Below are 24,660 nucleotides of genomic sequence, written 5' to 3'. Positions count from 1 at the left end.
CCTCCAGCTCTCTTTTCAACTGATTAATACCGGAAATTAAAGAAGTTTTCTCTCCTGTATGTATTTTTAGCCCATGTTTCAAATCTCTGTAGCACACTTTTGTGCACAACATCCCGCTTTTTCAAATGTATTTCTCCCAGTTTTAATCCCTCAGTAATAATTTCAATTTGTTGTACAAACGGTTTCCATTCCCAATTCCCCACGCCGTAAATGGCGTTTAATTCATTATGTGAATCACTAGGAGTAGCCATAATGTCTGTAAGAAGCTGATTAAAAAATTGGACCTTACCTGAATTGGTCTTCGTTCTAGTTCACCCTTTAATTGCAAATCAATTATCACCGCTAGGTTTCATTGCAATTCAGAGTGAATTAAAACAGTTTCCCAGCACCCACGCAAATCGCCCACGCAGCCGCCGCTGCTCTCAGCACAGTCCGCCTTAGTTCATATAAAATAAAAAGTCCAAAGTTTTACAGTCAAGTTTACAAACTCAGCCAATAAAAGCAGAACCACCTCAACCTTGTGAAGAATTTCACAGGTTGATAGAAAACATAAGTTCGTCTTCAAACACAGTATTGAATATAAAAGCAAATCAAGCCTAATTTACATGAAGTATGAAACCGACCCACGGAGAGAGAAAAAAAAACTTATTAGTCAGACGGAAATAACACGCCAATATATGAAACAAAATTTGTAGGAAACGAAAAAAGCAAGAAAAGCAGGACTAAGATCTCACAACACAGAATTAAACCAACGACTATATTTTAGGAAGCAAACAAATTTCCAGAGACACTCAACAGTTCTCAAGCCACAGTAAAATCACAAGATATATTATAACAAGCGAAAACAAACTTTTGAGAACTACTGGAATAGCAAGCAGGTTACAAAATATGTTATGATGAACGAAAAAATTGAAACCGAGGCAGAAAATAAATTTTTAGACGAACTACCATAGTTAAAAAATACTAACTAAACGGGAAAAATAAGATTCTTAGGACAATAAGCAGTAAACAAAATACCAAATATATTTTATCTACCACAAATCTAAATTAACAATATCAAAGAAACCAGATTCAAAATTAGAGCAAGTGTTCAATTAACAATTTTCCCTTTAATTCCCGTGTTTAAACCTTACAGTTTCCCCAATTTATCATATTAATTACTCAGCTTTACACCTTGCTCTCCTTTCACCTATTCTCAACCTCTAAAAACGTCTTTCTGGAGCTCATTGTCTATATTTTCTTAATGTATAGTCTCCAAGAAAGCTCATTTAATTAACTTTATATGTTTTACTTTAAAACGTCTTCCGTTCAGGCTCATTGTCATAGATAAACAAACCCCTCATTTTATTGAGGTTCATATTCTTTAAATAACTGTCCTTGAACGAAGCTCATAATTTATACCATTACAAATTTCTTTCCCTATTTATTTCTAAATCTCTCTTTATGACATTTTCCGTTCTCATTAAGCACACTCTCTCACTGACACTCTTAAAACAGAGATGTCCTTTCCCCTCTTTTCTCTAAACACACTCACATAAAATTTATGGCTCTGTACAGCACATGGAGGGTTCTTCACACACACACTCAAAAGCAACCGGAGAAGAAAAGGAGGTTGATCAGTCCCCCACTTTCTCCATTTTCTCCCAAAAAAAATTCTTTCAGCTGACACACACACACACATATACCCAGCAAGACACTCCTCTATCGCCCTCTAGCGAGCAGAGACATACACAACAGTCATGCAAATAGCCCCAAAAAATAACACAGCCTCTTAGAACATAGAACACACTAATACACAATCAGGTTGCATTAAAATACACTTCAAACCGTGGCGGGAACAACTTCCGCTCTTTTATTTAAATTATTTCACCGCATATGAATATACTTCTGAGGAGACGAACTCTCACGGCCTACCCCTAGACCAGGCAATTAACACGAAACCTTGTCAGATTACGAGCTGAGGACGCCACCACTCTGTCTCAGATGGGAACCAATCATCCATCTATACCATTTTAAATTCCATTATAAAAAACCATGATGGGCACAACTTCCATCGAAACCATAATAAATTCCATGATGGGCACAACTTCCATCTAAACCATTGTAAATACCATAACCAAGCAACCCCAAATGTATAAACCAATAAAAAATTATAAAAACATATTTAAAATAAATTGATTTGCTCATTACCTCACTCCAGACCGCCTTCAGACCTCCGCACCACTCTGATTTAGAAATTCCAATATGCAGAATTTGAATAAAACAGGGTCTGCTCACCCACCTCAATAAATTGCGGCCGCGAGTGGAAAGGAGTCCGAAGTCGGTCTTGTTCTCACACTTCCGCACGTCCGGGGTCACCAATTGAAGAATTAAATGTTCTTTTTGGACCGTTCCCAAAGTAATTAAAATTTAGAAGATCTCCAAAAGATCCAAAATACACCCTCTCTCCTGAGGGAGGCGTGCTCGTTCCGGAAGCGTTACAAAGACCAGTCGAGTGAAGTTCAAAGCAAACCAAAGTATTTATTTTAATACTGGTACCAGGAGAACTAATACATAAGAAACGCAACCTAGTGCCCTTCCACGCAAAGTTCTGACCTTCCCATCTGACTCCACAGTTTTATACCCCAAATGACGAATACCCTGCTGGCAAGGCGTTTCTGGCTGATTAACATATATTAATATGCATAATTAGACATGTCAGTACTCAGGTTCCTGCGTGCAGGTTTCCCATGCACCTATGACCCCAAAACACTCATCCTGGCCTTCTGACTCTGTAGGTTTTATTACCCACATTCCTTTTCTGTCACCAAGATTATGAGGGGTCAGTAATGGACTTTAAGGTCACTGAGGTGCCCTAAAGTTCAACTCCCCCTTTTGGCTAACAGTTGTAATTTATGCTAAAAGCCTGAGTGCAGATCTGTTAAAGATCTAAGAAATTAGAAAGGTGTAAACACTGAGTCAGCATGTCAGTTAGTGTGCAGATTCTAAACTGTTTAAATGCATGGTTAAAATACTGGTTAATCATTCATATGAATACAAGGTTTCATACAATGAATATGTAATTATACTTTCTAATTTTAACTAATCATCATTCAATGATATTTGTCCACTAATACAAAGTAATAAAATTATTTTTCACAACAGGGTGAACAGCGAGCGGCTCATTATCATTTAAAGGAACAGGTGATGAAAGCGGGCGTTCTGAACAGAGCTGTTTACACAGGGGGAGAACACTGCTGTGGGGCTCGTGGGGTTTGGACCAAAGCAGGTCACAGACGTTTCATTAAGCCACTTTGTCTCAGAGCTCGTGTGTGTGCTGTGTTCTCAGACGAAGGCGAAGTACCTGGAGGTCGGGATGCGGATGCGGGACTACGAGGTGAAGAAGTACGAGGGCTGGAAAGAGTCGACGGAGCAGATTCTACCTCAGCTCATGAACAGAACCCTGCTGCTGATGCTCAACAGTGCTGGAGAGAACTGTGGAGACGCCGTACCAGAGACGGTCAGAAACTCTACCACTCACAGTTAGACGGGGGTTATCAGTAGAGTGGGAGGATCTTACCGGGCGAATGTGTAATGATTTACGAGAATCAGGAGCAGGGTCTGTGTTTTGTTACTCCATTACTGTGAGGTGGATGGGGACAGGACCACAAATCTTGAGGCGACTATCCATGGGTTGCAGCTGACGTCACAGAGTAGGGTACCATACATATTAGGGACCGTCTCTTTACTCAAACACGTAACTCAAATAAAAACTGATATTTACATTGTTTTATTGTCTCTTTCAGCACTTTTTGTCCTCATTTAGACTTGAAATAGCTGGAAATGTAAGTGTGGATCCCTGACCCATTTATTCGTGTCACGTTTGTAAACAGAGCTCTGTTTAAAGTCCAGAAGAGGACCTCAAGCTGTGCCACAACGTAGCTACATACTTCCTACATAGCTCCCATCACAGATAATTAAACCTAACAGTACAGATTGGAATTAGGAGCTAAAACATCTCTCACTGATCACTCCCACTTTCAGACGAGGAGAACTACTTCATTAAACTTTTAAATCTGGTTTAAAACATTATCCTCCAAGAGTCTGTTCACTCTCAGAGAGCAGGGACAGCGGGGTCAGATTATTTACCTGTAAACAGGGAGAAAAGACTGAGACAGAGGAGTACGGGGCTTGTGTCTGTCGTCTCTTACACATTACAACAACACAGCAGTGAAATAAGACGATGACTGAAGCCTGTGTGTGATCTGTGTGTGAATAACTCACTCACATTCAGACAGAAGAACAGAGACGAATTAGTGTCTGACGCTAATAGTTTAACATTAGATCCTATGGTGAAAATGCTAATGTGGCTAACAGATTTTACTACTTGTTTCCTCCTCGTTATGCTACACTGTGGGAAGCAAAGAGGTGGTGTTGTTCTGTGCTTCTGAGTGCTGTGAGACTCTCTCCAGAGCAGGGAGAGGATCTGTGTATGAGGTACATTTATCCACCTTTCCATCTGTTTACATTAGCACTGCGCTCTGAAAGAGACAGTCGCTCCTCAGTGCAGTCCGTGAATAGGGATTCATGTGGGATATGTCATGGGGGAACCACTGGTGTGATTCTGTTGCCACAGATCCAACCCTCATGGGCCCGGGAATTCTAAAACTAGGAAAGTTGAAAGGGGAAAGCCTGACAAAGGGAACCCCCAGCCTGGAGGGACAGGGTGGCCTTGCTCTTAACATGTCTGGTATCGGACATTGTTTGAATACCAACTCTGAGCTGGCGGCACTGTCTTGAGTTCTGTGCTGACAGTTCCCTCACTGGAGGGTTTTGGAATTCCTCAGTGTCCGGGATGCTGGATCTGTGGTAGGGCAAGAAGAAATTTTACAAACTCACACATTTTCAGCCTCCAAATGATCCTCTCCAGGCATACAAGGACCCTTTCACCCTTCTCAACCTTTGTTAGGAGAAGTGCAGCCCCTTTAACGTAAATATAAAGCCTCTTTCCGCAGGTCCCCTAGTGGCCAGACCTCTAAAAGGGATGGAGATCGAGAAGCGCAGTTAGCTTTGTATCAAATACAATATGGTAATAGAGGAGTCCCGGCATGCGCACGTTCACACTGTGCAGAATGTTACTTTAGCACAAGGCTTACTGTCCTGTCTTTGGGCGGCACGGTGTCTTAGCAGTTAGCACATTCTCCTCTCAGCGCTGGGATCTTGGGTTCATATCATATCATATCTTGGGTCCATATCTCCATCATGTTCTCCCTGTGTCTGCGTGGGTTTCCTCCGGGGTCTCCGGTTTCCTCCCACAATCCAAAAACACATGGAGGGTAGGTGAATTGGCTTCTAATAGAATGTCCTGGTGTGTGAGTGAATGTGTGTGAGCCCAGATATAGATTGGCGCTGTGTCCTGGGTTAAACCCTAGTGCCCGATGCAGTCCTCCAGGTGGACGATCGTTCCTGGTCGAGAGTACGCTGTGTGTTTGGCTGCTGCTTCTCACCAGTGTGTGTGTGGATTGAGTGATGTGTGTGTACTGTCTGAGCTGAGTGATGTGTGTGTACTGTCTGAGCTGAGTGATGTGTGTGTACTGTCTGAGCTGAGTGTGTGTGTGGTCTGTGGTCTCCCCGCAGCAGGACTCTGAGAGAGGGCTACACTTCGTGGTGAACTTTGCGCCGGAGTTAAAGGAGATCATCTCTGAGACCAAGTACCTCGAGCAGCTGGGCCACTTTGTTCCTGAACTGGCCCGAAATGTGGCTCTGCAGGAGGACAAGTTCCTCAGGTGCGTTGACCCTTAGGTTTTTAAAATGTGTCCGAGCATCCCCCCACGTTCGAGCCCATGTCTCTTGTGTGTAGATACGTGGACGGACTGAAGAATCTGGTGAACCGCTACCAGTCTCTGATGGACAGTCTGAATGACGCAGAGCTCCTCCTGTTGGCTGCACAAGTGCAAGAACTGAGGAGAGTGATGCGTGCTGGATATAAACGACTTAACTGGAATTCCCTGGGTAAGACACAGCTACACTTCTGAGTACAGTATGTGAAAAAGTGTTTTCAGCCCCTGCCTCGGCACATTGTGGAACAGGCTACTCACTCACACACTCACTCACACACTCACTCACACACTCACTCACTCACACACTAACTCACACACTCACTCACTCACACACTCACACACTCACTCACACACTCACTCACTCACACACTCACTCACACACTCACTCACTCACACACTCACTCACACACTCACTCACTCACACACTAACTCACACACTCACTCACTCACACACTCACTCACACACTCACTCACTCGTTAACACACTCACTCACTCACTCACACACTCACTCACTCACTCACACACACACTCACTCACACACTCACTCACACACTCACTCACTCACACACTCACTCACTCACACACTCACTCACACACTCACTCACTCACTCGTTAACACACTCACTCACTCACTCGTTAACACACTCACTCACACACTCACTCACACACTCACTCACACACTCACTCACTCACACACTCACTCACTCACACACTCACTCACTCACTCACACACTCACTCACACACTCACTCACTCACTCACTCACTCACACACTCACTCACTCACTCACTCACTCGTTAACACACTCACTCACACACTCACTCACTCACACACTCACTCACTCACACTCACTCACTCACTCACACACTCACTCACTCACTCACACACACTCACTCACTCACTCACTCACTCTCACACTCACTCACACACTCAGTCACTCGTTAACACACTCACTCACTCACTCGTTAACACACTCACTCATTCACTCACTCAGTCACTCTTTAACACACTCATTCACTCACTCACTCACTCTCTCATGGATCTCACTTTTTTTCAATGAGGACATAGGGAAGGACTTGTTATTCTTGGACCAATTATTATTTTTTGATTGATTTTGTTTGGATGGCGGCACAATGGTTCAGCAGGTGGTGTCTCTGTCACAGCTCCAGGGGCCTGGAGGTTGTGGGTTCGATTCCTGCTCCGGGTGACTGTCTGTGAGGAATGTGGTGTGTTCTCCCCATGTGGGTGATACACATGCAGGCTTTGCAGCACAGATGCTCTGTATATCTGGAGAATAGGCTTTGTCCTCACTGTGAAAGAACATAGACCCACATTTACTTGTCTGTCTTATGTCCATCACATCGCCTCTGACCTGCAGGCATTTCCGAATTCATCAGCCGCAGTGACCAGGCCTCTTCCAAGTTGGAGTCCCTGGTGAACCAGATTAAGAAGAACGAAAGTGACATAGACTCCAAGCTTCAGTCCATCGAGTCAGCGAACCTCTTCAAGTTCCCAGCTCCAGACCGAGCACGAGACCTCCCAGGTAATGATCAGTGTGTGTTCCTTAGAGACGATCAGCTGGATATAAACAGTGTAGGAGAACCTAACGTTTCATATAGACTACAGTTTTAAAATGATAAAGTACACACCTAAATAAAGTGTGTGTGTGTGTGTGTTTCAGGTGTGAAGGAGTTCTTTGAGCTGATCGAGGGTGAAAGAGCTAAAGATGTGAACCTGTTGAGCAGGAAATACAGAGCTATCGGACCTCTCCTGACCAAGATGGAGAGTCTGGTCGTGCAGACGAGCAGCGGAAAGTCCAGGACGATGGCTCAGTACTACATCTACTGGGAGCGCAAAATCTACGACTCCCTCACCAAGATGGTGCTGAGGTAAGGCCGACTACAGCTGTAAACACAGTCTGAGAGACGTTCAACTTGCTCTGACTGAGACCCTTGTCCTGACCTGATTTTAAAGAGCTGTACTAAAAATATTACTTAGCAGAACTTGTCTCATTACGACTAGAAGCATCTGTAGCATCTGGACACCAGGACATGCAAATCCACTGACGATGAGCAGGTTTGAACTAGTGAAAACGTGCAACTGTGCGTTTATTCATCATTTTACAACATATAACACACACACACACACACACACACACACACAGAGAGGTAGGCCATTAGGCTACGGTTGCCCCACAACAAATCAGAGCCTTCAAAAATATGTAAAACTCATCAGCGTTCCTGGCCTCCTAATCTCCTAACAAATTGCTCACTAGCAGCTCAACATAGTCCCAACATTCCACACTCAGAGCGCCAACAACAGTCAGTAGGAGGGAGGCTGTGTTCACACTAGTGGTGACAGGTTTATTGCTCTGGGTCGTGTTCTTAGCCTGTGATGCTGTGTATGTGGACCATGGACACTGATCCTCTGTGTTTACTCAGAACAATAATCAGAACCAATCATTTTGATTTGGAGTGTCTCCACATAGCTGTAAAAATCTCAGCTGGACCCTGACCTGTCTCTTCGGCCTCCTGCAAATTGTGGTTATATCTGTACTGTTACTGTGATCAGGGGTTGCTTCCACCACAAAGCACTGTTACTGAATTTTATACATTTATATACTACACTGTGAAAATTGTCTGTGCATTTCACGGTGGAAAACTGTAAAACTTTGACAGTAAATGACTGTAAACTCTAAAAAGGTGAAAACAGTTTCTGTAAAACAGTGAAATACTGTAAACACTTTCATCAGCCGAAGTACTATTCTTTACATCTCTTTACTGTAAAAACACATTATTTCACTGTTAAAGACACACACCATTAGAGGGCGGTACAAGTGTCCAATAACTGGGAGGAGTTGAGACCCATTAGGGAGCTCCCAGCATGCTTTGCTTCTCCATATTTTCTGTGATTTTCAGAGTTTCTTTGTTTTTTTTTTCTGTCTTTGAGACTTTTTGATTCTGGGTTGCATTGGGGTGATTATTGTGTGTGTGTGTGTGTGTGTGTGTGTGTGTGTGCATGTTGTGATGAGATGTGCACCATCAGCCTGTGTTCCGAGTGCTGGAGTGTGGCTGAATACAGGATGTGGTTTGTCTTTATCTCAGTCTCCATTCTCTCATTTGTCACACAATTTACATGTTCATTTTATGAAAAACAATGTTTCTTTGTTATTTGATGTTATTTTATGTAAATAGAATGTTTTTTTACTGTATATATCTGTTTTTTTTAACAGAAAAGTACTGTAAACAAAACTGTATGATTGACAAAAAGATGACCGTATATTTTATGGTGAAATTCTCGTAACCACTGCTGCCAGTTTTTTTTACTGTTTTTTTACCCAATTTTACTGTTGTTTTTTTTTTTTTTACAGTGTAGGTAACGTTTTAATTAGAATATTTCTGTTGCAGGAACTTGCAGGTGTTTAACAAGGCACTGATGGGCTCCATGCCACTGTTTCAAATCGAGACCATCCTCTCTGCCCCTGAGATCGTGCTCCACCCCAAAAGTAACGAGGTGTACAAGCTCATCATACAGAGTGTCCGCAACTGTGTAGAGAGCACCAAGGTGGGAAAAGATTAGATACGTTTACATTTACATTCATGGCACTGAGACACAAAATTGCTTTCTAATCCACTCAGAGAAGAAATCCTAGGAACAGTCACAACAAGCTTATAAACTTGCTGCACACTGAAATACTGACACACACCACCTGCAGCTGTTTACTCTTACATACAGTTACACTACAGAGACATTTAGAGACACGTAGACTGTGAAATAAACTTCTCTGAACACAGCACAGTTTAGATGCTGTCAGCTGTTACCACTGTGATGGCTAATGTCTGAGAAAAGACCATTTTCAGGTCTGAACCATTTGAAATTTGCATTTCATTTGTTTACAGCAGAGTCTCCAGTTTCTTGCACTTTCATTATGATTTTTACAGAGGTTGACCTTGGCACAGCTGGGTGAGGGTCTCTGGTATTGACTGTGCTTCAGTAAATCTGATTCACAAGGACGGCCTATAAGAGCTTTAAACTAAGCCTTAATGCTGTTAAAATTTTAGACCTTTGCTAAGAGTTGGATTGCCCCTGTTACTGACTTCTTGGACTGTGTTTTTCTGACTGTGCATTTATCTTTTAAATGTAAGATAAGATCATTCTTAATTAGTCCCAGAGTTGGGAAATTAATAATGTTACTGTGTCAGCGTGGGTTTCCTCCGGGTGACTGTCTGTGAGGAGTGTGGTGTGTTCTCCCTGTGTCTGCGTGGGTTTCCTCCGGGTGACTGTCTGTGAGGAGTGTGGTGTGTTCTCCCTGTGTCTGCGTGGGTTTCCTCCGGGTGACTGTCTGTGAGGAGTGTGGTGTGTTCTCTCTGTGTCTGCGTGGGTTTCCTCCGGGTGACTGTCTGTGAGGAGTGTGGTGTGTTCTCTCTGTGTCTGCATGGGTTTCCTCCGGGTGACTGTCTGTGAGGAGTGTGGTGTGTTCTCTCTGTGTCTGCGTGGGTTTCCTCCGGGTGACTGTCTGTGAGGAGTGTGGTGTGTTCTCCCTGTGTCTGCGTGGGTTTCCTCCGGATGTCTGTCTGTGAGGAGTGTGGTGTGTTCTCCCTGTGTCTGCGTGGGTTTCCTCCGGGTGACTGTCTGTGAGGAGTGTGGTGTGTTCTCTCTGTGTCTGGTGGGTTTCCTCCCACGCTCCAAAGACACACGTTGGTAGGTGGATTGGAGCCTCAAAAGTGTCCGTAGGTGTGAGTGAGTGAATGTGTGAGTGTGTGTAGCCAGGGTCTGTTCCCGCCTTGCACCAAATAATTCCAGGTAGGTTCGGGACCCACCACCGCCCTGAGCCCATAAGGATTACAGACAATTAATAAGTGAATGAATGAATGAATGAATGAATGAATATAAGAAACATAAAATTTTTGAGGAATATTTACAACTAAATGTAAATGACTATTGTACATGAGTTATTACACATTGGTAGATTTAAATATTGCACATTATAATGTATGAATATCACACAGCACTGTATTGAATGTTGCACGTCCAAAAACATGTTGAATTCTTACTGTCAGTAAAGTGTCAGTGTAGATGTAAGTGGTTTAGTGGGAGCAGTGTTGTAAAGTTGTAAAGTCTAACCGCGTGTATTTTATGAATATAGGTTTATGTTTGATTATTTCCAGTATATCTGACTTATTTTCTCAGTATATGGGGTGATAAGGGTTGTCCTAATCTTTGCTCTCAAACACAATCCTGCTCTTCTTTTCCCTTTTGTAGCGGTTCATTCGCTGGATGCACGGCACCTGCATCGAGTGTCCTCCACAGCGAGTGGACGGCGAGGACGAGCCATTTGTCTTTAGCTTCTACAGCGAGGTTTCCCAGCTTCCGCAGGTAAACGAGTGTGCCGTGGCCATATCCCACAGTGTTCAGCAACTCCTCGAAGCCATGGGGCGCTACCTGAACCGATGGAAGCGCTACCGACAGCTCTGGAAGCTGGACAGAGCCATCATGATGGAGAAGTTCGCAGCCAAGTGGCCCTCCTGCGCAAGGTATGACGAGAAGCTGCAGTTCTACTCCCAAGTGAGAAAGGAGGTGGCGCTGCAGCCCCTGGTGAAGGACGAACACATCATTCGGCTGAACCTGGAGCCCCTCGCTCGAACCGTGCAGGAGAAAGCTCAGGCCTGGGTCTTGTCTCTTGGAAAACTGCTCAACGAATCAGCACGAGAGGATCTGTTCTCCCTCCAGAAGGAACTACAGGTGAAGTACAAGCGGTTGAATAGAATAGTGGGGACTCCTAACACGACAGCTGTAAATATGAATTTAAACCCACCCACCTTTTACGTGAGTTCTGATGTGTCTGATCCACTTGTACCAGCACAACACACACAGTGTCACTGCAGCACTGAGACTAATCTCAGCCAAACCTTACCTGATCTGTGGGGGTCCTCTGTGGGGTCGTAACCATTGAAGATCAGGGTAAAATTAAGGGGGATAAAGTATGCAGAGAAACAGGTGGACAGTGGTGTGTTATTATAGAACCGGCAGTGGGGGCCTACAGCTCTGCATCGGACTAAGACCCTGCAAGATTTAGGAGTCAGTGCTGGGACTGGAAAGACAGAGGAACACCACCCCATGGTAATCACTGCCTAGGAAATAAAAAAACACAACTCGAGGATTGTCCCAGGAAAGAAAATGAAAGCTAAGGGTAGAGATGTACTTGCAGACAACCGTCTACATCGTGAACGTAACTGTTCACACACTGGTCTGTGTGCTACGCTTGTAACTGGAGGCTTCCACTAGAGGGCAGACCAGAAAAAGACATGGGTAATCGCTGACTTGGCTCTGACACAGCCTTCTTAAAAACATTCTGTGATACTGTTGATCAACTGCACTGTCCCCTACTGTTTACGCGTGTACTGCACCTTGCGTACACGTAACGTTTATTTTCTGATCACATGCACAGCCTGCGCACCAATCGGACGCAGGCTACACGAGGCAGCCATGATGCGTACGTGAACGCTTAGTTAAAAGCAAGTATATCTCTACCCTAACAGCTAACAAACAACAAGCTGAATCTAGGCAAAAATAATCCAAATCAGAACCTGCCTTTTTTGTAGCTGCAAGCGAATGAAATAGAACTGAACTGAACTCAAACTGATGTTAGAGCTTCTGTCATTGAAAACAGCAACTGTCAGACAATCTGAAGAGGACTCCAGACAGTCTAGAGGATCTGAAGTTTGTTCTTGGGACCATCTCAAACATCCGGGACATGTCTCTGAGCGTAGAGATGAGGAGTGTGGACATCCAGGAGAGATACAGGACTCTGGCCATGTACAACATACAGGTGAGCTCCAGTTTATCAGTGATGAAAATATGATGTATTACGGAGCAAAATCTTTCAAACACTGTCGTAGACTGTTCCTTCATTCATTCACTGTGTGTAACCCTTATCCAGTTCAGGGCGGCGGTGGGTCCGGAGTTTACCCAGAATCTTTGGCCGCAGGGCAGGAACACACCCTGGAGGGGGCGCCAGTCCTTCACAGGGCGACACACACTTACGTTCAGTAGTAGACTATGTTAAATTAATGCTGAGTGACTTAACTTCTCACATGTGCAAGTCATCTATGTTGTGTCTGTGTCTGCGTGTTTGGTCTCATAGGGGGTGAGGTGCTCCCTCGTTTAAGGGCAAGGCCGCCCTGTTCCTCCAGTTTGGAGTTTCCTGGTGCCAGGGGTTGCCCTCTTGAGTTTCAGAGTTTTTCTGAGACCTGGGGGCTGGCTCTGGGGTATTACAAGCAGAACAGTGGTCCCCACTTGTGACTGAGCACCTTTAGCTCATAACAGTCTGGATGGTCCCTTTCGTCTTTGGCGCAGAGTATTCAACATTGTCATGAAAACAAAGGGAAGCCTGGACTCATCTGACCACAGCACATTTTTCCACTGTTTTTCAGACCGTCTGAGATGTGCTCAGGTCCAGATAATTCAGTGTAGAGTTCAGAGTTTCTGCATAGAGTTGATGTATAGCATTCCCTTCTATGAAAGAGGTTCAGGTGCATTTAATAAATGTAATAAACATCAGGGGGCGGCACGGTGGCGCAGCAGGTAGGTGTCGCAGTCACACAGCTCCAGGGGCGTGGAGGTTTTGGGTTCGATTCCCGCTCCGGGTGACTGTCTGTGAGGAGTGTGGTGTGTTCTCCCTGTGTCTGCGTTGGTTTCCTCCGGGTGACTGTCTGTGAGGAGTGTGGTGTGTTCTCCCTGTGTCTGCGTTGGTTTCCTCCGGGTGACTGTCTGTGAGGAGTGTGGTGTGTTCTCCCTGTGTCGGTGTGGGTTTCCTCCGGGTGACTGTCTGTAAGGAGTGTGGTGTGTTCTCTCTGTTTCTGCGTGGGTTTCCTCCGTGTGACTGTCTGTGAGGAGTGTGGTGTGTTCTCCCTGTGTCTGTGTGGGTTTCCTCCGGGTGACTGTCTGTGAGGAGTGTGGTGTGTTCTCCCTGTGTCTGCGTTGGTTTCCTCCGGGTGACTGTCTGTGAGGAGTGTGGTGTGTTCTCCCTGTGTCTGTGTGGGTTTCCTCCGGGTGAATGTCTGTAAGGAGTGTGGTGTGTTCTCTCTGTGTCTGCGTGGGTTTCTTCCGGATGACTGTCTGTGAGGAGTGTGGTGTGTTCTCCCTGTGTCTGTGTGGGTTTCCTCCGGGTGACTGTCTGTGAGGAGTGTGGTGTGTTCTCCCTGTGTCTGTGTGGGTTTCCTCTGGGTGACTGTCTGTGAGGAGTGTGGTGTGTTCTCTCTGTGTCTGTGTGGGTTCCCTCCGCGTGACTGTCTGGGAGGAGTGTGATGTGTTCTCCCTGTGTCTGTGTGGGTTTCCTCCGGGTGACTGTCTGTGAGGAGTGTGGTGTGTTCTCTCTGTGTCTGCGTGGGTTTCCTCCGGGTGACTGTCTGTGAGGAGTGTGGTGTGTTCTCTCTGTGTCTGCGTGGGTTTCCTCCGGGTGACTGTCTGTGAGGAGTGTGGTGTGTTCTCTCTGTGTCTGCGTGGGTTTCCTCCAGGTGACTGTCTGTGAGGAGTGTGGTGTGTTCTCCCTCTGTCTGTGTTGGTTTCCTCCGGGTGACTGTCTGTGAGGAGTGTGGTGTGTTCTCCCTGTGTCTGCGTTGGTTTCCTCCGGGTGACTGTCTGTGAGGAGTGTGGTGTGTTCTCCCTGTGTCTGTGTGGGTTTCCTCCGGGTGACTGTCTGTAAGGAGTGTGGTGTGTTCTCTCTGTGTCTGCGTGGGTTTCTTCCGGGTGACTGTCTGTGAGGAGTGTGGTGTGTTCTCCCTGTGTCTGTGTGGGTTTCCTCCGGATGACTGTCTGTGAGGAGTGTGGTGTGTTCTCTCTGTGTCTGCGTGGGTTTCCTCCGGGTGACTGTCTGTGAGGAGTGTGGTGTGTTCTCTCTGTGTCTGCGTGGGTTTCCTCCGGGTGACTGTCTGTGAGGAGTGTGGTGTGTTCTCTCTGTGTCTGTGTGGGTTTCCTCCGGGTGACTGTCTGTGAGGAGTGTGGTGTGTTCTCCCTGTGTCTGCGTTGGTTTCCTCCGGGTGACTGTCTGTGAGGAGTGTGGTGTGTTCTCCCTGTGTCTGCGTGGGTTTCCTCCGGGTGACTGTCTGTGAGGAGTGTGGTGTGTTCTCCCTGTGTCGGTGTGGGTTTCCTCCGGGTGACTGTCTGTAAGGAGTGTGGTGTGTTCTCTCTGTTTCTGCGTGGGTTTCCTCCGTGTGACTGTCTGTGAGGAGTGTGGTGTGTTCTCCCTGTGTCTGTGTGGGTTTCCTCCGGGTGACTGTCTGTGAGGAGTGTGGTGTGTTCTCCCTGTGTCTGCGTTGGTTTCCTCCGGGTGACTGTCTGTGAGGAGTGTGGTGTGTTCTCCCTGTGTCTGTGTGGGTTTCCTCCGGGTGAATGTCTGTAAGGAGTGTGGTGTGTTCTCTCTGTGTCTGCGTGGGTTTCTTCCGGATGACTGTCTGTGAGGAGTGTGGTGTGTTCTCCCTGTGTCTGTGTGGGTTTCCTCCGGGTGACTGTCTGTGAGGAGTGTGGTGTGTTCTCCCTGTGTCTGTGTGGGTTTCCTCTGGGTGACTGTCTGTGAGGAGTGTGGTGTGTTCTCTCTGTGTCTGTGTGGGTTCCCTCCGCGTGACTGTCTGGGAGGAGTGTGATGTGTTCTCCCTGTGTCTGTGTGGGTTTCCTCCGGGTGACTGTCTGTGAGGAGTGTGGTGTGTTCTCTCTGTGTCTGCGTGGGTTTCCTCCGGGTGACTGTCTGTGAGGAGTGTGGTGTGTTCTCTCTGTGTCTGCGTGGGTTTCCTCCGGGTGACTGTCTGTGAGGAGTGTGGTGTGTTCTCTCTGTGTCTGCGTGGGTTTCCTCCAGGTGACTGTCTGTGAGGAGTGTGGTGTGTTCTCCCTCTGTCTGTGTTGGTTTCCTCCGGGTGACTGTCTGTGAGGAGTGTGGTGTGTTCTCCCTGTGTCTGCGTTGGTTTCCTCCGGGTGACTGTCTGTGAGGAGTGTGGTGTGTTCTCCCTGTGTCTGTGTGGGTTTCCTCCGGGTGACTGTCTGTAAGGAGTGTGGTGTGTTCTCTCTGTGTCTGCGTGGGTTTCTTCCGGGTGACTGTCTGTGAGGAGTGTGGTGTGTTCTCCCTGTGTCTGTGTGGGTTTCCTCCGGATGACTGTCTGTGAGGAGTGTGGTGTGTTCTCTCTGTGTCTGCGTGGGTTTCCTCCGGGTGACTGTCTGTGAGGAGTGTGGTGTGTTCTCTCTGTGTCTGTGTGGGTTTCCTCCGGGTGACTGTCTGTGAGGAGTGTGGTGTGTTCTCCCTGTGTCTGTGTGGGTTTCCTCCGGGTGACTGTCTGTAAGGAGTGTGGTGTGTTCTCTCTGTGTCTGCGTGGGTTTCTTCCGGGTGACTGTCTGTGAGGAGTGTGATGTGTTCTCCCTGTGTCTGTGTGGGTTTCCTCCGGATGACTGTCTGTGAGGAGTGTGGTGTGTTCTCTCTGTGTCTGCGTGGGTTTCCTCCGGGTGACTGTCTGTGAGGAGTGTGGTGTGTTTTCCCTGTGTCTGTGTGGGTTCCCTCCGGGTGACTGTCTGTGAGGAGTGTGGTGTGTTCTCCCTGTGTCTGTGTGGGTTTCCTCCGGGTGACTGTCTGTAAGGAGTGTGGTGTGTTCTCTCTGTGTCTGCGTGGGTTTCTTCCGGGTGACTGTCTGTGAGGAGTGTAATGTGTTCTCCCTGTGTCTGTGTGGGTTTCCTCCGGATGACTGTCTGTGAGGAGTGTGGTGTGTTCTCTCTGTGTCTGCGTGGGTTTCCTCCGGGTGACTGTCTGTGAGGAGTGTGGTGTGTTCTCCCTGTGTCTGTGTGGGTTTCCTCCGGGTGACTGTCTGTGAGGAGTGTGGTGTGTTTTCCCTGTGTCTGTGTGGGTTCCCTCCGGGTGACTGTCTGTGAGGAGTGTGGTGTGTTCTCCCTGTGTCTGCGTGGGTTTCCTCCGGGTGCTCCGGTTTCCTCCCAAGCTCCAAAAATACAAGTTGGTAGGTGGATCGGAGACTCAAAAGTGTCCGTAAGTGTGAGTGTGTTAGTGAATGTGTGAGTGTGTGTAGCCAGGGTGTATTCGCGCCTTGCTCCCAGTGAATCTGGGTAGGCTCCAGACCCACCGCCGCCCTGAAGTGGATAAGGGTCACAGACAATGAATGAATGAATAAATCTGCAAGAGAATGAACATATCACAGATGCATAGATTCCTGTTTTTATTGTGTTTTGCATTTTACAACATTCCTGGACCGGTAGGTCATTGGACAAGGTGCGAGAACGCAAAATGAGAATTGAAAAAAATATTCAGAAAAGAAAGTTCAGATTTTTATGTTATTTTTTCCAGTTTAATTTGATATTTATTCTTTTGATGCTTGATTAAAATGTACCATATTTGACACAAATCTAGCTCCATACAATAGACATTTCCACCAGTGAAGTCCTGATGAGGTTCGTTTTGAATCCTCCTTCAGCGTTCCACAAATGAATAAACATCATCATTTTCTCTGCAGTCCACAGAGGAGGAGTTACAGCTGGTCTCCCACATGGAGAACGTGTGGAGGGATCTCTTTGCTGAGTCCAGGCAGGTGGACCGCAGCCTGGGCAGAGTTAAAAAGAAGTTTACTGAGGTGAGAGCTCTTAACAACTGCTACCACCTCTGCCTGTGTGTTTTACTCACACCAGTCCTGTACAAATACGAGAAGAAATGATGTCTTGGCCTGTGAAGTCTTTCCTAAGTCAGTATCTCTTTAGTTTCCTGTTGTGACACTCTTGTTGAGATTATTAGAGGAGATTAGAATTCATAAACACTGTTAATTTACTTTAAGGGAGTATTCTCACTTTATTGGCAGATCAGTTTGTTCATTTTTAGACCTATCTGTTTGTAATTAAAATAAGAGAACAGAGTGAAAACGGCTAAAAACCAGAGCTTCTGCTCCTCGCTCCTCACTGCTGTGCGCTCGGGGTCGGGGTGAACAGAGAGCGGCTCATTATCATTTAAAGGAACAGGTGCTGAAAGGTGAGAATATATCCCCTTTGAGATGTCACTGGCCAAGACATAATTATAATGTATTTCAGTGTGGATTCATAATTTGTGCTTTGATTTTATAATCTGTTACACTCTTTTTTTTGATCAGATCACCAAGGAACAGATAGCACAGTACAAGCAGGAGCTGGCCATCTTTGCTGAGAGCTTTAACATGCACGGCCCAGGAGCGGTGGGAGACGACTTGGAGAAAGGTACATAGACGACCCATGCTCTGGCACTGAAATAAAGTCCTTTCTCTAAAGGCATTGATTAACCTCTACACACTTCCCTCTGTTCAGTTACCGATATAGAGGGTATTTTCAAGATAAATGTCCTTTAATGCCTAAAAAGGTGTCTTTGATATAAATGTACGCTTTTCGTCTTCACTTTCATCACTTCATAGATCTATGAATATGCAAATAGTCCCCACCACTGTCTCCACACACACCTCCGCCATGACTTTACCAGATCCACTTGGACTCTGCTCTTCAAACACACAGCACTCAGCGAGCTCTATGTATTATTAGTAACTGTTAGCTACACAGTGGTAATATTGGAATGATTCAGCAGCACATGTTCAAACCAGAACCTCACCTCAAATGTGACCACCAAACACAGTCAGGAGAAAGGTTCTACCTTTGAGAAGCCCAAAAAACAAAGGTTTCACAAAGTCTTCACAAAGTCCAAATGAAGTTCTGAAGTATCTTCTCCCAAACTCTGTTCTTTACCTATTTCATGCTGGTCATGCTGCTCCAAGATGGCATTAGGGCCGGAACCTACCTGGAATCATTGGGCGCAAGGCAGGAATACACCCTGGAGGGGGCGCCAGTTTTTCACAGGGCATCACACACAGAGGAAACCCACGCAGACACAGAGAGAACACACCACTCTCCTCACAGACAGTCACCCGGAGGAAACCCACGCAGACACAGAGAGAACACACCACACTCCTCACAGACAGTCACCCGGAGGAAACCCACACAGACACAGGGAGAACACACCACACACCTCACAGACAGTCACTTGGAGTGGGAATCGAACTCACAACCTGTGAGCTGTGTAACTGCGACACTACCTGCTGCGCTACCATGCCACCCGTGTTTGGTTATAATTATAACCCAATGAGGACTGCTGCTTGTTGAAATGGCCATGCATAAGCTTGGGATGAAATAGGACATTTTGAAGTAGCTGCCCATGACTGACAGAGCTCTATTCGATAACAACATCAGTATGTTTTCTGATCTTACTGATGTTTATGTGGCTAAATACCCACAAATTCTCACAGCAAATGTTCCAACATCTAGTGTTCAATGCATTGCTTGCAATTTTAATCCAGTACACTTTTTGTCATTCAGAGAACATTTCCACACCATTTGCGATCTCTCCGGTCTGTCTGCATGATGGTTGCATGATCACGCAGAGATGTGATGTCATCTGCAAACATCCTATAGGTTCCTTTAATCTGTATACACCCTGAACTTAGTTCTGCCTTAATGTTACTCCCAATAAACAGTTGTTATTGTCCTCGTCCCTCAGGGTTGACCATTATGGGCAGTTATGAGCAGGAGTTGGCTAAAATGGAGGCGGATCGTCAGGAGCTGGCCAATGCTGAGAAGCTGTTTGACCTGTCAATCACCATGTATCCAGAACTGCTCAACGTTCAGCGGGAGATGAGTGGTCTGAGGCAGATCTACGAGATTTACAAAGCACAGAAGGTTATACTCTCTCTCTCCAGTCAAATCCAGCTGTAGACCATGATGGTGGATCATTCTCAGCGCTGCAGTGACACTGACGTGGTGGTGGTGTGTTAGTGTGTGTTGTGCTGGTGTAGAGTGGATCAGACACAGCAGTGCTGCTGGAGTTTTTAAACCCCTCAGTGTCTGGACTGAGAACAGTCCACCGACCAAAAACATCCAGCCGACAGCGTCCTGTGTCACTGATGAAGGACTAGAGGACGAGCGACACACACTGTGCAGCGACAGATGAGCTACTGTCTCTGACTCTACATCTACAAGGTGGACCAACGAGGGAGGAGTGTCTCACAGAGTGGACAGAGAGTGGACACAGGGTTTAAAAACTCCAGCAGCACTGCTGTGCCTGATCCACTCTACACCAGCACAACACACACTAACACACCACCACCACGTCAGTGTCACTGCAGCGCTGAGAATGATCCACCACCACATCACACCTGCTCTGTGGGGGTCCTTTATGGGTTCATAAACGAGGAGGTGGCTTTAATATTATGGCTGATGTATGTGTGTGTCCCAGGCTGCTAAGACAGAGTGGTCTCAGACACTGTGGGTGAATCTGAACATCCAGCTGCTCCAGGAAGGCACAGAGGGCTTCATTAAGAGCTTGAGGAAGCTGCCGAAGGATGTGAGAGCGCTGCCTGTCGCCTTCTTCCTGGAGGGACGCATGAAAGAGTTTAAAGACTCGCTGCCTCTGCTTCTAGATCTGAAGAACGAGGCTCTGCGGGAAAGGTACAGGATGGCGTTTTCTCTGTGCTCTTGATTTAAGTGTTGCAATTGGGAGGTGGAGAGCAAGTGCATGTGGGTCAGGGTGGCTTCAGTGATGCAGTGATCCCAAGTCATTGCACCATGCTTTAACCCAACAGGGAATCAATCTGAATTATAGATCGGTGCTTTACCTGAGCAGGGAATTTTACAGATCTTTGCTATAGTCAAGCATTATATAAGAGCTATGCATTCTGCTGTCTTCTCCATTGTGTGTCTGTGTTTGTGTCAGACACTGGAAGGAGCTGATGGAGAGGACGGGCACCAGCTTCGAGATGAACCCAGACACCTTCACCCTGGAGAACATGTTCACCATGGAGCTACACAAACACGGAACCGTCATCGGAGACATCGTCACCTCCGCCGTCAAAGAGCTCAGCATGGAGAAGGTAGAGGGTCACATGACCTCAGCGATTCTCTCAACCGTCTTCTCACACTCACACATTCACTCACACACTCACTTTTGAGTCTCTACTCCACCTACCAACGTGTGTTTTTGGAGCATGGGAGGAAACCGGAGCACCCGGAGGAAACCCACGCAGACACAGAGAGAACACACCACACTCCTCACAGACAGTCACCCGGAGGAAACCCACGCAGACACAGAGAGAACACACCACACTCCTCACAGACAGTCACCTGGAGGAAACCCACGCAGACACAGGGAGAACACACGACACTCCTCACAGACAGTCACCCGGAGGAAACCCACGCAGACACAGAGAGAACACACCACACTCCTCACAGACAGTCACCTGGAGGAAACCCACGCAGACACAGGGAGAACACACGACACTCCTCACAGACAGTCACCCGGAGGAAACCCACGCAGACACAGAGAGAACACACGACACTCCTCACAGACAGTCACCTGGAGGAAACCCACGCAGACACAGGGAGAACACACGACACTCCTCACAGACAGTCACCCGGAGGAAACCCACGCAGACACAGAGAGAACACACGACACTCCTCACAGACAGTCACCTGGAGGAAACCCACGCAGACACAGGGAGAACACACGACACTCCTCACAGACAGTCACCTGGAGGAAACCCACGCAGACACAGGGAGAACACACGACACTCCTCACAGACAGTCACCCGGAGGAAACCCACGCAGACACAGAGAGAACACACCACACTCCTCACAGACAGTCACCCGGAGGAAACCCACGCAGACACAGAGAGAACACACCACACTCCTCACAGACAGTCACCCGGAGGAAACCCACACAGACACAGAGAGAACACACCACACTCCTCACAGACAGTCACCCGGAGGAAACCCACGCAGACACAGAGAGAACACACCACACTCCTCACAGACAGTCACCCGGAGGAAACCCACACAGACACAGAGAGAACTCACCACACTCCTCACAGACAGTCACCCGGAGCGGGACTAGAACCCATAACCTCCAGGACCCTGGAGCTGTGACAGAGACACTACCTGCTGCACCACCTTGCCACACGACATAAAACAGTTATTGATTGTTTTTAAGAGAGAGTCAGCTTTATTGATCCAGCAGGCTGCACACCACTTTGGGGTCAGGTGCCTTGCTCAAGGGCACTTCAGCCATGGATGAACTTTCTCTTGCCGGTCCTTGAAATTGAACCGGTGACCCTCCAGTCTCAAGCTCGCTTCTCTAACCTCAAGGCCACAGCTGCCTCTGGCTGCTGTGTGTGTGTGCAGTGTGCTGTAATCTATACACTGCTCCTGTATTTGTCTTTTTCTACAGGGTGTGAAGGAGGTGGTGGACACGTGGGAGAGCATGAAGTTCAACTTGCAGCGATACTTTAAAGGCTCTCAGGAACGCGGTTCCATTCTGGGCTCCGTGGATGAGATCCTGCAGAGCTTAGACGATAACGCCATGAACCTGCAGAGCATGGCGGGCAGCCGCTTCGTGGGGCCTTTCCTCGGCAGCATCCAGCAGTGGGAGAAGAGCCTGTCTCTCATCAGAGAGGTTATAGAGGTCAGAGGTGGAAAAGAGTGTTGTAGAAAGATTTATGGCTAAATTATTAACATGTCGTTGACTCAAAGACACTCTGCAGTTATTTCATAACACTGTAATACAATTTCAACAAGCAAACACTGCCCCATGTGTAGGGCCAGGCAGTAAAACGGTTCAAGGTGAAGCAAAGAGAGAAAGAAGAATAAAGAAAAGTCTGAGAAAAGGAAAGAGACAAGACCAACAAAGAGAGAAAGAAAAGAGCAGCTTTATTGTAGTTATCGTTTGTTTGAGTACAGCTTCACCATGTCACAGAGTCATAGACGGGCCGTAGACTCATCAGTGTGTGGAGTAATGGTTACACTCCCGTTCCTGGTGGAGTTCAGTGGTCTGCCAAGTTTTCATTAATCACCTCAACATCACTCTGTGCTCAGTTTGCCCACTGTCAGCGTAGCACCTTGTCTGAACCCTTTCTGTAACGATACAAAGACTGACAGGCCACCGGACTCTGTGTACACAACGTTCTTCTGCCAGCCGTCCCATCACAACATTGACTTTCATCCTTCCCGGGCTTTAAAATAGTAGGATAAATGAAAATAAAAACAGAAACAATAGCGGTATACACTTGAATTAATGCATTCTATCACAAGCTGAGCCTTGGTCTGTAATGAGAGGTTCTTTTTCTCGGACACGCTGCAGGTTTGGATGTTAGTGCAGAAGAAGTGGATGTACCTGGAGAGCATCTTCATCGGAGGAGACATCCGCTCTCAGCTGCCGGAGGAAGCCAAGAAGTTCGACAACATTGATAAAATGTTCAAAAAGGTAAAGGAACCTCTGAAACGTTTCCTAAACGTTTTCTTTTTCTTGCTTCGCTCACGGATCACACTTTGGCTCCGTTCCGTGTCCCGGTGCAGACTTTCATTTTCACAGTCAGTTTCTCTTTAGCCAAATCACAGCTTTTTATTCCCAATTTGGTTTTATCTTTTTTGCTTTTAATTTGTGTTTATCCCCAAGATTTTCACAGATTTTTGTCCCCAGCTAATGGCCTCCCTCCCTCAGCTAGTGTTTCCTTCCTTCAGTGAGTCTCCTCTGATCACACACATGCTTCCTAAGAAAAGAGTGAAGCCTGAACAGTTTAACGCGCTGGAGGAGAATGCAGATTCTCCAGATTTGTCACATCAGCTGCCAGAAACCTGTAGCACTGTGAGCAGAGAGATGGGGGGGGGGGGCATTCCACCCTCCCAGAGAGAGAAAGCACAGTCACAACACACAAAATAAAAAAAAAAAACACAGGACAAAATATGGCCCATTTAATCCCACCATCCCTACCCTGAATGACCACTGTCCAAGTCACCTGGTATTTCCAGTGATTTCTGTTAGCTAACGTCCCGGTATAAATAACTCAAGACACCGGTGTAAGTAGTTTTGTATTGGGCCAAGATCATAAATAAAAAATAAATACATTTCCAGAAATCAAATAAATTCCTGTTTTTGAATTAAGCAAATTTTTCACTTTTTCTTATTTTCTCCAAAGACGTTGAAGCCTGTTGCCCACGCTCTGGACTTGGGTAGAATCTGTAGTAAATGAGCTGACCTTCTGTGTGTCTTCAGATAATGTCTGACACGGTGAGGGATCCAGGCATAAAAAAGTGCTGTCTCGTCCCAAATCGCCTGGCGGACCTGCAGAACCTCAGCGATGGATTGGAGCGCTGTCAGAAAAGCCTAAATGACTACCTGGACTCCAAACGCAACGCTTTCCCTCGCTTCTTTTTCATCTCCGACGACGAGCTGCTCAGCATTCTGGGGAGCAGCGAGCCGTCCTGTGTCCAGGAGCACATGATCAAGGTACTGACACTCACACCACATGTGTCCAAAGGTTTGTCCCTATATAACAATCACTGGGCACAAGCCGGGAACACACACTGGAGGGGGCGCCAGTCCTTCACAGGGAGACACACACTCACACATTCGCTCACACACTCACTCTCGCTCACACATTCGCTCTCCAATCCACCTACCAATGTGTGTTTTTGAGCGTGGCAGGAAACCATAGCACCCGGAGGAAACCCACGCAGACACAGAGAGAACACACCACAATCCTCACAGACAGTCACCCGGAGGAAACCCACGCAGACACAGGGAGAACACACCACACTCCTCACAGACAGTCACCCGGAGGAAACCCACGCAGACACAGAGAGAACACACCACAATCCTCACAGACAGTCACCCGGAGGAAACCCACGCAGACACAGGGAGAACACACCACACTTCTCACAGACAGTCACCCGGAGGAAACCCACACAGACACAGAGAGAACACACCACAATCCTCACAGACAGTCACCTGGAGGAAACC

General features: G+C 46.9%; 1 protein-coding gene across 1 annotated transcript in view; it reads left to right on the top strand.

Moving 5' to 3' along the window:
• LOC136676266 (dynein axonemal heavy chain 10-like) overlaps positions 1-24,660 on the top strand; it is a 133,516-nt gene that overhangs the window by 30,967 nt on the left and 77,889 nt on the right. Inside the window, exons 13-28 of the mRNA XM_066653128.1 lie at positions 3,329-3,499; positions 5,617-5,765; positions 5,840-5,991; positions 7,198-7,362; positions 7,501-7,708; positions 9,227-9,383; positions 11,082-11,561; positions 12,490-12,648; positions 17,321-17,437; positions 17,945-18,047; positions 19,372-19,550; positions 20,107-20,318; positions 20,584-20,740; positions 22,093-22,326; positions 23,002-23,124; positions 23,914-24,147. Coding sequence (XP_066509225.1) covers positions 3,329-3,499; positions 5,617-5,765; positions 5,840-5,991; positions 7,198-7,362; positions 7,501-7,708; positions 9,227-9,383; positions 11,082-11,561; positions 12,490-12,648; positions 17,321-17,437; positions 17,945-18,047; positions 19,372-19,550; positions 20,107-20,318; positions 20,584-20,740; positions 22,093-22,326; positions 23,002-23,124; positions 23,914-24,147 — 3,000 coding nt within the window. The remainder of the gene's footprint in view (positions 1-3,328; positions 3,500-5,616; positions 5,766-5,839; positions 5,992-7,197; positions 7,363-7,500; positions 7,709-9,226; positions 9,384-11,081; positions 11,562-12,489; positions 12,649-17,320; positions 17,438-17,944; positions 18,048-19,371; positions 19,551-20,106; positions 20,319-20,583; positions 20,741-22,092; positions 22,327-23,001; positions 23,125-23,913; positions 24,148-24,660) is intronic.

This window comes from Hoplias malabaricus, chromosome X2 (genome assembly GCF_029633855.1).
Source record: "Hoplias malabaricus isolate fHopMal1 chromosome X2, fHopMal1.hap1, whole genome shotgun sequence".
Taxonomy (NCBI): domain Eukaryota; kingdom Metazoa; phylum Chordata; class Actinopteri; order Characiformes; family Erythrinidae; genus Hoplias; species Hoplias malabaricus.
The sequence above is the reverse complement of the archived record's forward strand: the minus strand, read 5'-3'. Positions and strand labels throughout refer to the sequence as shown.